The sequence below is a fragment of the Arachis hypogaea genome, chromosome 16 (assembly GCF_003086295.3).
Source record: "Arachis hypogaea cultivar Tifrunner chromosome 16, arahy.Tifrunner.gnm2.J5K5, whole genome shotgun sequence".
Taxonomy (NCBI): Eukaryota; Viridiplantae; Streptophyta; class Magnoliopsida; order Fabales; family Fabaceae; genus Arachis; species Arachis hypogaea.
In genome coordinates, this window is record NC_092051.1 from 557,433 (window position 1) to 567,869 (window position 10,437).

Consider the following 10,437-nt stretch of genomic DNA (forward strand, 5'->3'; position numbering starts at 1 on the left):
TTTGTGAAATGACTTCTTTATATAAACACAAGCCAACAAAGCCTAGGTTGAAGGTAGGGTACTGATTTACTAAACACATTACTCAAGGAAAAATATTTTCGGAATTCTGTATCACAATTGAATTACAAGAATTATGCTGAGATACATGCGCAAATCATCAAAATCTCCAAACTGCCAATGTATTGTAATATTTTACTCAAGTTTTTCTAGTTCCCCCATTCTCTCTATGATAGCCTGCAAAGCACAAGAATAGGTTTGAGATGGAATCAAGAAATAGCCACAATTGTCATATGGTAATTATAAGTCTAAAATCTTATGGCACTATAAGGAGTTGAAAATTACAGAAATGGAAATCGGATGGTAGCAACTACATGTCAAGAACATAACATCTTAAAAAAAAACATACCTTTTTACTAGTTTCTTGCAATTCACCCGCTAGAATGAATTCATCAAGTATAAGATATACCTTAAACACGGATAGGTAAATTCATCAGTCAAGAAATAACAAAAGCTGAATCTTAAGGACAAAACATATCAGAGTGTGGCAAAGTTCATGTTAAATACATAACAAATTTTTTACTGGTGGATACTAATGTATAACAGTGATGAAGTTACGTTTGAGGCATGCTCAATCACAGAAAATGAATAACGGGTCATGTAGAAAAGTAGGAGGGAGGAAAAAACTGAAATTTTCAAGCAAAATAATTAATGTAGCACATTGATCATTGCAAGCTATGATTTGACGATTCTCTAATATAAGCTCAAGAACAATGCATAAGAAACCAAAATCTGGAGAACCGCCCTTTAACCAGAAACTGATCCATATCGAAATGTAATTGTGTTGTCGACCTGGTAAAATTGTATCACCTCATAATAGAGTTTGGACTGCTTATATCTTATTTGGTTAAAATTCAAGCCCGTGCTATGCTATAAACAATTCTAGTCTTCCAAAATCAATATCAGTTTTAGAGGAACCACGAAACATACATAACTTGAATCAACATCAGTTTCTAACTAAATCAATCATGTTTAGAATTCATTCTACCTAAAATCAATTCTACAAAAGCATAACCAAACACACAAGAAACAAAACAAATACATTTACTTTGTTTCGTTTTCTCAAGTATAGGAAATATGCTTTACAGCTAAATCGACAATCAAAGACCAACATAGAACACATTCATGAAAAGTTGAGCTGAAATCCAAGTACAACAAGAAAGATAAGTGATAAAAAAAACCATTAACAAACTAACCTTATGGAAGTTGAAGACCAAGTCAAGCTCACACACATTGCTAAAGAAGTGATCCAAAATCTCCACAAATAGATGGATGCACTCCAAGTAAGCAAGCTCATTATCAGTAATGTCAACACATAGAGAGAAGAACAAGCCAGCATATCTCCTATATATTACCTTGTGAGTCCTAAACTGCATCAAACAAAACAGTTACAACCAAAACCACAAAAAAAAAAAAAATGCTGACAAAAACTAACCAAAGAGCAAGGTTATCAAACTCTCGAATTAGCTTGTAAACTCTTACAACTACCAGTTTAGTTCCCAAAATCGAGTTTACAAGTTTAGTTTGCTATTCAAATTGCAACAGCAACAAATATGAGAACATTAACAATAAACTTGTGAAATTAATGAATTATATGCAATTGAAAGACAAAAAAGAATTGAACTCTGCGAACCTCAACGAAGTTAGTGTATTTGGGGTCTCGATTAACAACGAGGCGATGAACCTCGTATTCGACCTTGTGCTTCTCGGAATCCTCGAGAGGGACATAGTATTTCGCCAAACGGGTTTTCCCCTGCCTGTTCTGCAGCAGAATGAATCGGATCTGCACAATTTTCCCATGAACATATGAAAATGAGGAACAAAAGAATAGCAAATTAATATCGAAATTAAGAACACAAAGTTATGAAGTGAAAGAGATGGGATGAGATTGATGAATAGAATGATTACCATGTTGAGCGATGTAAGGAATTTGAGAGAGGAAGCAGTAGAAACTCAAAATCTACGATGAGAAACTGCAATTGATGAATGAAATGAAACTCACTTTACTTTCCAGCTCGTTTTTTCTTTTTTCTTTTCTCCTTTTTAATTTTAAATTTTTTGGTAAATCAATTAATTAATTGAGTGCAGCTACCGAACCGTGTAATGACGGAGACGACCCTGGACCGTGGCTACGCCGTTGCCGTTTATTGACTTGAAATGAAAACTACCCTCTTTTTTTAGGATTTCTCTAATTGAATATTAGTAGTAACTCACGAGAAACTTTTCATATTGAAGCACAGGTTTTAGGCTCAATTTTTTTGTTCCTTATGTTTATATAAAAAGAGAAAATTCTCCCCTTTTATTTTTTTTTTGAAAGAAAGAAGGAGCTCAACACTCAAAGTGGAGCATACATAGAAAAGATAAAAATGAACAACTACCCACTTTTATGTCATATCCGACATAGCCATCAACAACATGAGCTAGTTTTACACCATTCAGTAGCACAAAGCATCGATTGTATCGCACACTCCACAACTCCTGCTGTTTTGTTCTGGAAGATTATACCGTTTCTTTGTAGCCAAATATTCTATATAATTGAAAAGAACCCAACTAACTAGTACTTGCGTACCTCTTTTCTCATAGGCGTGGATCTCCAACTCTGAAAGTGATCTTTCAAGGTGTCAGGGGCTGTCCACACGAGACCAAATTCCGTGATCCATACACACCACACCTGTCAAGAGAACTCACAAGCAACCAACAGGTGATGAACACTTTCAATTCAACTGCCTTTTTACATGTGTCATGATATTATTGGACATTTTTATTAAACCGGTTATAATTTATTTTTTAATAAACCAAAACAAAATCGGTTTATTATAGCAAAAATAATAAACCTAATTGTCCGCACTATAATTATTAGACCCGATTTGATCCGACCGATTTACACAATTTAAACCGAATCATGTTTAAATTTTTTTATAAAAAGATAAATATATCCCTGATTTTTGTTTTAAAAAAAATAAAAAAAAAAAAACCATGATCCAGTAGGTTATGTAAATTAGTCGGTTCGACCGAATCTGATAACAATTGAATTTATTGTTATTGTTATAAAAAAATTGGTTTTATTCTAGTTTGTTAAGAAATTAAAAAATAACTAATTCATTAATACGTCTAATAATAATGCGACTAAATATCTTTACAAAAAGACGTTTTGGGTGTCTTTATGGGAGCATCCTCCAAAAAATTTTAGTTTCAACTTTCATCCTTTTTCGTTCAGTCACTCTAGGCTCTTTATCCTCGCCAAAAAGATGGGTAAGTGTTGTATATTGATTGCACTCTTTTTTCAATTTCTCACTCTTAGCTCAATGCTTATTCAAACAGTTCCAACAGTTAAACAAATAATATTTTACTTGAACTACACATATTTTTATTTTTCTGATACATGCTCCTACCATAAAATTTGTTGAGGTGTACATTCAACAAATATGATTTGTGAGAATATTTTGGATTCGTTTAATCTACGTAGTCGAACTTATCAAGTGAAACAAGGTTTGATTATTGTTGTAAAAGACAAATGGTTCTAGAAGTCATGCTTGTACATGGAGTTTGAAGCTGCCAAAAGAGCAGCACCTATGCCAGATCCATCTTTTGAATGTTCAATTACCAAATTGTTTGACTTCTCTGATCCTATGAGCTCTTTGACCGAATCTTGCATATATGTCCTGTATTGAGGGTAATTTTCATATAAGCCTCCATCAATGGCCACAACTGTTCTCTTCCCAAAGATCACTCCTTTTGAATCCTCCTCCATTTTTTGCAGAATCCCCACAATTCCTGCACCTGCTAAGCTTCCACCCCGCTTCACAATTGTGTCACAAACCTCTAAAACGGTTTTCCTTGCACTAAAAGTGGACTCAACCTGAAGAAACGTAAAAAATATTTATATAGTATCATAATCATGTAGCATATGCATTTACAATAATTACATAATACATTATCATTTTCAAAATCACAATCTACAATTCTTCCTGCTACTATTACAGCATTGTATTATTTTATCAAGATTCTGAATAAAACATATTTGGAAGAATTGTTTTCTCCAATCTATGTTTATACTATTTGGGAGAAGAATCATACCCTTGCTTTATCATAGAGGAGGGACCCAACGCCTTGTAAATCACCTGAATTGTCCTGCTGCATGGCACATAGATCTGGGGTCCTATAAAAAATTTATGAAGAGGCAGTTTATTCTGAGTAAATCTCAAAAGATTTCAATTCGAGATAAAATGATAAGATGAAATATGCTTAAAGTTGAAGAATTGCATGTATAGAATACTTGTTATATACCAGTTCCCATGTAGTATTTGGAATTCTTAACACTCCATCTGATATACTCCTTCTCTTCCCTTTTGTCTGTCACTATCACATTTTGAAACATTTTTTTTTCCATCAATGTATCTGATATATTGATCCAAAAATGTATCGAAAAGTGATAGTGAATGATGACAGAGAATGGAGGGAAAATATGATTAGAGCTTATAAATATTAAATGAGTTAATAGGGTACCCAAGTATGAAAGGCGTATATAGATTTTCTGGGATTGATTTCCCAAACAATTCACCAGTTGCAGCCATTTCCAAAAGCACTAGTCTCACAATTTCCCCTAGATACATTCCTGAGATTGTCTTTTCAAAGATCTGCAGAGTAATATAAAGGGATTTACCTTTTTGTTTTGATTGCTAATTTTATTTGTTAGGAAAAGAACTTTACAATGGAAACGGTACAAAAAAGGCATACCTGCTCACCAGGGTTGATACTAGCAGCATCCATCGCTCTATCAAACTCAGTTAAAGGGAGACGTTTTGAGAATGCTCCCCACTCAGTACTAATAATCTGAATGAAAGAGTGTTTTTCCTCAGATTAAGACAAGCAAATTTATTCCCAGCATTTCGGCAAGACATGAAAATAAAATAGAGTAGTAATACAGCATCTCAACATTCTTCCCAAACTTATAAATACTAATCGAAATCTTAAAAGACAACACATTCTTGCCATGTGTAGTAATTAGGAGGATCTATTAAGAAGATAAATCATTTCTCTTAAAAGTAATGAAGAAAGAATGGTACCCTTACTAACCATTTTCCCAGAAGAGGAGACATGACCTTGTAACTTAGGAATGGCATCAATTTGCTCAACATAGCAGGCATTGGTTCCGGTACCTAAAATGATAGCAACCGCAACATCATTGTCCCAATATTCTGCTCCAGCTAATGTTGCCACAGCATCATTCACCTATATATTAGGAAATAGGCATTTACTTCAACCATACTACCATTGCATTGATTCAAACTTTACCAGTTTTACCAGAATTATTAAAGTAACATACCAGCGCAGAGACTCGCATATCTAGTCCTTGCCTCTCCATAGCCTCATTCAAACAAGCAACCACATCTCTTCCTGCCTGCATAAAGAATTTGATTTTCCTCATCATGAGTAAAACATTAACATAATGATTAATTATACCAAGGCAAATACGCTAAATGCATTGATAAAACCTCAGACTCAAAAATTAAAAACAGCATGCATTGATCAAGTTATAGCATCACAGCAGCAGGTGAGATAATCCATCAGTTACTGGATGTTAAATGGAGCTGTGTTATGTTAGGTCACGTAGAACAATTAACATATCCTACATTTTAACACTGTTTAATTAAGCCACACTAGTATAATTTCATGATAACATTAAATTGATCGGGTAAACAAAGCACCACTAAATTTCAAATGGTCATTACCAATATTATGATACACAGAAGCTAGAGAAATACATACTGCTCCACTGACTGCAAAACCTTTGGTCCACTTGACTAGTATGCCGGAGTCAATAGATGTCTGCCTCACTGGAAATGAAAAAGTGAACCCGATTTCTCCCTTCTTTCCAGGCGACAAATTCAATCTATCATCATCTTTTGCCGCGAGTTTTGCTAGTCCTAAAGCAATGAAATCAAAAAGCTCCTGCAGAGAATGTAAGTTGGCCAAAGATGTCAATTACCATAATGCATGTTAAAATTAAATAACATGTCTCTGAATTAAAAAAAATAAAAGAACAAAGCTAACTTGATAATCATGATGAGAAACTTATCAAAATAACACTTGATCTAATCTAATTGATCTACCATCAATATTTCCTTGTTGACGGCATTGCAGTTAGAAACCTTGATGAAGGATTTTATGCAACAAGCAAAAGAAAGATACCTCACATGTAGCAGACATAAGCTGAGGAGGTATGGACACTTGGTCGAAGTCGGTGGCGACGACACGCTCATCCTTTCCGCCCAACTGCACCCTCAGCACACGGAAGTTGGTTCCACCAAGGTCCAAAGCATAGAACAATCCCTTCTCATTCCTTTCATTCTCTCAAATTAAAACAAGTAACCATAAGAAAACAGTAAAAATAAGTTAATAACCTCAACTAGTGCATTGTTAAATTAAGTAATTATGGTTCAATTAAAAAAATTACAATAGAATGCACCAATGCAAAGCTAAGTATGGTAACTTAGAAAATAGTTATTAGTTACCCAGTGGGAAGATCCTCAACGAAGGAGGGTATCATGGGAAGGCCGTGTGCGGCGGCGAGGCCAGCTCTCATGTCAGCTGACATGGCATCCGCCACTTGACGAAGTACAGGAAGAGGCGTGGCGCACTCTTCCTTCAGCTTCCTCAATATGCTGCTTGTTTCTGCAACCGATACAGCGTCGGATCGGAGAGACACCATGGTCGTGAAGCGAGGCTTGATCCTCCGGTACGGCGGCGGTGGCGGGAGGAATGATCCAACGGCAATAACTGACATGTTTCCCGGCGACGATGACTATGTTGTCTGTTTTTGAAATTATAATATATTATTAGTAAATAATAAATAATAAATAATAAATAATAAATGTTAGGTAGTTAATGTAACGAGAGTTCCGAAAGAAGAAGAGAATTAGAGAAGTAAGCAAGGAGCAACGAGAGTTTAAAGTGTTTGGTATGAGTGAGTGACACTTGAGTCCATTTTGGGCCACATGGGCCTGTGCTTACGAAAGCTTCTTAATAGAGAAGGCCTAGTCATCAAGAAGAATTCCTATATTGCTCAACAGTCCTCTTCATTCATATATTGGCCCACAAATCCACCCACCGCCCTCACTCTCGAACAATAACAGAATTCTATTCAAGTTCACGTCAAGTAATTAACCAACCATTCTTTCTCTCTTCTTTTCTTTTTCCTAATCTTGCAGGACTATTTTTTATTTTTAATATTAAAAGTAATACTTAACAAATCATATACATTTATACTTAATCATGCGCTAAAAAATAGTACAAATTAACATAATTCCTCTAAGTATATTTCTCTAGAATTTAAGTAAATAATAATGTCACTATTTTCCCACCTCTCTCTCTCCCAATTTGTAACTAACAAACCAACCGCATTATATATTTTGATTGCCATCCCTTTCTTTCGCATCGCAGCAATGAGCATGGAAAATGGTGGTGTGATGATGGTGGCTACAAGAAAGGGAGAGATAGATACAAAGCCTCCCTTTCGCTCTGTCAAAGAAGCTGTCTCTTTATTCGCTGACAAACTTCTCTATGCATCTCAATTCAAACAGGTCATTCCACCATCATCTATTTGCTTTCTTAATTTTCTACTAATAATTAAGAACTACACACTAGTTAAGAATTTGTTATATACAGCGGGTAATGATAGGTAGGCAAAAAAAACAGCTAGAACTTGCCTTATTTAGCATTAATTAATTGTCGCAACAATTAATGAATGTTAAATAAGACAAGTTATGGTTGTTTTTGGCTGATTTTTTTTTGTTACCAAATATTTCCGTATGCAGCTATACCTTTGTAAACAACAAGTAACTAACAAACAATAACCACTACACTTTGTAATAATTAAAATTTGTATGTGTGCTAATAAATAATATAATGTGCAGAAATTATGAAACCTCGCTCTTTAATTTGGCTTCACTTTGTAACATTTTTGGGAACAAAACTTCTTATGCTCATGCTTATAAATTACACCTCCAACTTTAACTTTATTCTTGTTATAGCCTCACATGCATTTTCGATGATTCAGACTCGCTCATAATAATAATTGTATAGGAGGTCTCTCTTACCTTTTAATTTACTACTTTTATAATGTATCATGTATATTTAAATATATCATTAGACAGTAATAACGCATATATTTATTTTAACAAACAAGATGCAGGTTAATTTATATAATTATATTATCGCTATTTCTTTATATAATTATATTTTGTATATAAACACTTGATTACGTGAGACTTAATTTATATCAGATTTAGTTTTAAGATAATTTATTTTTGGATATTAATAATTAGCTAGAAATCTTGTAGTATTAATTAGTAAGTCTAAAAATTTCGGATCATTATTATGTTAACTAATTTAGGATAATCTAATAATTAATTTATTCATCTGTAATTAAATAAATATCTAAAATTTGAATCTCATTTTATATATATATAATAATTTTAGACAACGACAAATCTTTAAATAAAATTTAAATTTATGCTAAATTAATTCTTAATCTATCATACTAAAAACACTAAAAAAAATAATAAGTCTAACCATTTATCAATCTAGTGATTTATAAGAATTTTTGAGACTAAATCTAACTACTATAGCCGAATTTAGCCTCCAAACAACTAGTTAGTTACCACCGAATGTCATTAATTAAATAACCAAATACAAGCCTAAAGCCAATGACTCACTATGGTGGTGTAAGCAAAGAATTAGTAAATATATCTTAATTTTCTAAAAATAGATTCTCATCATGGATTATATAAATTTTGGTTGGTATGTATATCTATCATTTTTTTCCCAAAACACTAACGGAAATGTTTGGTAACAAAAAAAAAAATCAGCCAAAAACAATCATAATTTGTTTTATTTAGCATTCATTAATTGTTGCTACAATTAATTAAGGATAATGCTAGGGAGACAAAAAAAAACAGCCAAAACTTGCCTTATTTAGTATTTATTAATTGTCGTAACAATTAATGAATGCTAAATAAGGTAAGTTATGACTGTTTTTGGCTGATTTTCTTTGGTTACCAAATATTTTCGTTAATTAATGCTAAATAAGGTAAGTTATGGCTGTTTTTTTTGTTTACCTAACATTACCCACTAAATATTGTGATTTTGTGTATGCAAAACGTATTGATGCAGAGTGAAGCAATAATGGAAAATAGGGTTATTATTGATGAGCCTTTGAGCCTGAGACATGAAGCCATTGAAGCTGAGCTTGAAGAGACAAAGCAAAACCTTCAAAAAGCTAAAGAAGAAACCATGTCAATGGCGCATTGTCTTTCTTCATTGCAAGAAGAGCTTGAACTCACAAGGCAAGAGCTTCAACAATTGAAGCAAGAATCCATGGGCAATAATAAGAAGCATCATCCCATAATGCAAGAAGAAGAAGAAGAAGCGGTTATTATTGAAGATGTGAAGGACATGGAGAATAATAAAAATAAAAATAATGTAACAAAGTTTGATGATGATGAATTGCAAAAGAAAAGGTATGTGACTTTTGCAAATACACCCTCATTAACTCATATTATTTCACCGTCACCACAACCGCTTACACTTGAAGTTGAAAAATTGAAGAGGCACCATTCATTTGGGAGTGAGAAGAAGAAGAATAAGATCAAGTCACTTATTCCACTCATTGGTTTTGGAGGTGTCTTTTCAAAGAAAAAGAGAAACAATTATTAAGAGAAAAATAATGCTTTTCATAGACACCTTGAATTTTATAGCTTTCATTTGTGTATTGCAAATTGTGTCACCTGCCAATTAAAATTCAGATAATAATAATGTAATATCACTCATGTCAAAATTATAGGAAAAAAGTAAAAAAAAAAAAAAAAATTGACGGTCTACATTAAGTAGTTTTTTTTTTTTCATTCTCTCATGTGCTTTGTATTGTATTTTATATAGTAGAAGCAAAATTAAACTAATAATATTGAGTGAGAGTGAAATTGAATATATATGGCATATGATATGAATATACTTTTGGAAGAGTTTCAGGTATAGCAGGAATACTGGTATTTCAGTTATTTTAATCGTTGATCTGAATTATAAAAAATATATATAATATATATTAATTAAAATCAACGGTTAAAACAACTGGAACACCGGTATTTCCGGTATACCTAATAACTTTTCTATACTTTTTCAACTTGGTCTTGTTTATACAACTGCACCCTTTCAGAATATCATTACTTTGAGTGACTTTCATGCCACTTCAAATCATATATAATCAAGCTTAGCTTGTACTTATTATATATTAAATTGGTAATTAAATCTGCATATGCGCTGGCTTTATGGAGCATGAAGGGTTAAATGAAAAAATTTTAGTGTATATACCACATTTGCATT

General features: G+C 33.0%; 3 protein-coding genes across 6 annotated transcripts; 1 reads left to right on the plus strand and 2 right to left on the minus strand.

Annotated features, from left to right (window-relative positions):
* LOC112755470 (AP-2 complex subunit sigma) lies at positions 1-2,410 on the minus strand. 4 transcript variants are annotated; one of them, XM_025803581.3, is made up of 6 exons: positions 2,155-2,410; positions 1,966-2,030; positions 1,691-1,840; positions 1,254-1,427; positions 407-466; positions 1-234 (listed from the first exon to the last, which is right to left on the minus strand). In XM_025803581.3, exons 2-6 carry the CDS (start codon positions 1,966-1,968, stop codon positions 193-195), a joined length of 429 nt encoding a protein of 142 aa, XP_025659366.1. In that variant the 5' UTR covers positions 1,969-2,030; positions 2,155-2,410; the 3' UTR covers positions 1-192. The 4 variants fall into 4 exon arrangements, with proteins under 4 accessions (XP_025659366.1, XP_025659368.1, XP_025659365.1 ...); XM_025803583.3 differs by having other exon boundaries at positions 1,254-1,422; positions 2,155-2,406; XM_025803580.3 differs by lacking the exon at positions 2,155-2,410 and having other exon boundaries at positions 1,966-2,141.
* A 977-nt stretch (positions 2,411-3,387) lies between these two features.
* LOC112758198 (hexokinase-2, chloroplastic) lies at positions 3,388-7,043 on the minus strand. The gene is made up of 9 exons (XM_025806803.3): positions 6,573-7,043; positions 6,250-6,400; positions 5,827-6,009; positions 5,384-5,458; positions 5,134-5,289; positions 4,795-4,890; positions 4,564-4,694; positions 4,135-4,216; positions 3,388-3,916 (listed from the first exon to the last, which is right to left on the minus strand). The coding sequence occupies exons 1-9, from the start codon at positions 6,842-6,844 to the stop codon at positions 3,578-3,580; spliced, it is 1,485 nt and encodes a 494-aa protein (XP_025662588.1). The 5' UTR covers positions 6,845-7,043; the 3' UTR covers positions 3,388-3,577.
* A 244-nt stretch (positions 7,044-7,287) lies between these two features.
* On the plus strand, positions 7,288-9,938 carry LOC112758199 (WEB family protein At1g75720). Its single transcript, XM_025806806.3, has 2 exons — positions 7,288-7,640; positions 9,232-9,938. The coding sequence occupies exons 1-2, from the start codon at positions 7,404-7,406 to the stop codon at positions 9,772-9,774; spliced, it is 780 nt and encodes a 259-aa protein (XP_025662591.2). The 5' UTR covers positions 7,288-7,403; the 3' UTR covers positions 9,775-9,938.
* The last annotated feature ends 499 nt before the right edge of the window (positions 9,939-10,437 follow it).

Coding starts and splice junctions, on each gene's coding strand:
- LOC112755470 (XM_025803581.3), bottom strand. Junction 467..1,253: donor TGGTCTTCAACTTCCATAAG/GTTAGTTTGTTA, acceptor TCCGTGTTTAAG/GTATATCTTATACTTGATGA. Junction 235..406: donor TGCAAGAAACTAGTAAAAAG/GTATGTTTTTTT, acceptor TGTGCTTTGCAG/GCTATCATAGAGAGAATGGG.
- LOC112758199 (XM_025806806.3), top strand. CDS start 7,404: ATGTCACTATTTTCCCACCTCTCTCTCTCCCAATTTGTAACTAACAAA. Junction 7,641..9,231: donor ATGCATCTCAATTCAAACAG/GTCATTCCACCA, acceptor GTATTGATGCAG/AGTGAAGCAATAATGGAAAA.
- LOC112758198 (XM_025806803.3), bottom strand. CDS start 6,844: ATGTCAGTTATTGCCGTTGGATCATTCCTCCCGCCACCGCCGCCGTAC. Junction 5,459..5,826: donor GTTTTGCAGTCAGTGGAGCA/GTATGTATTTCT, acceptor TTCTTTATGCAG/GCAGGAAGAGATGTGGTTGC. Junction 4,891..5,133: donor TCTCCTCTTCTGGGAAAATG/GTTAGTAAGGGT, acceptor TCTTTCATTCAG/ATTATTAGTACTGAGTGGGG.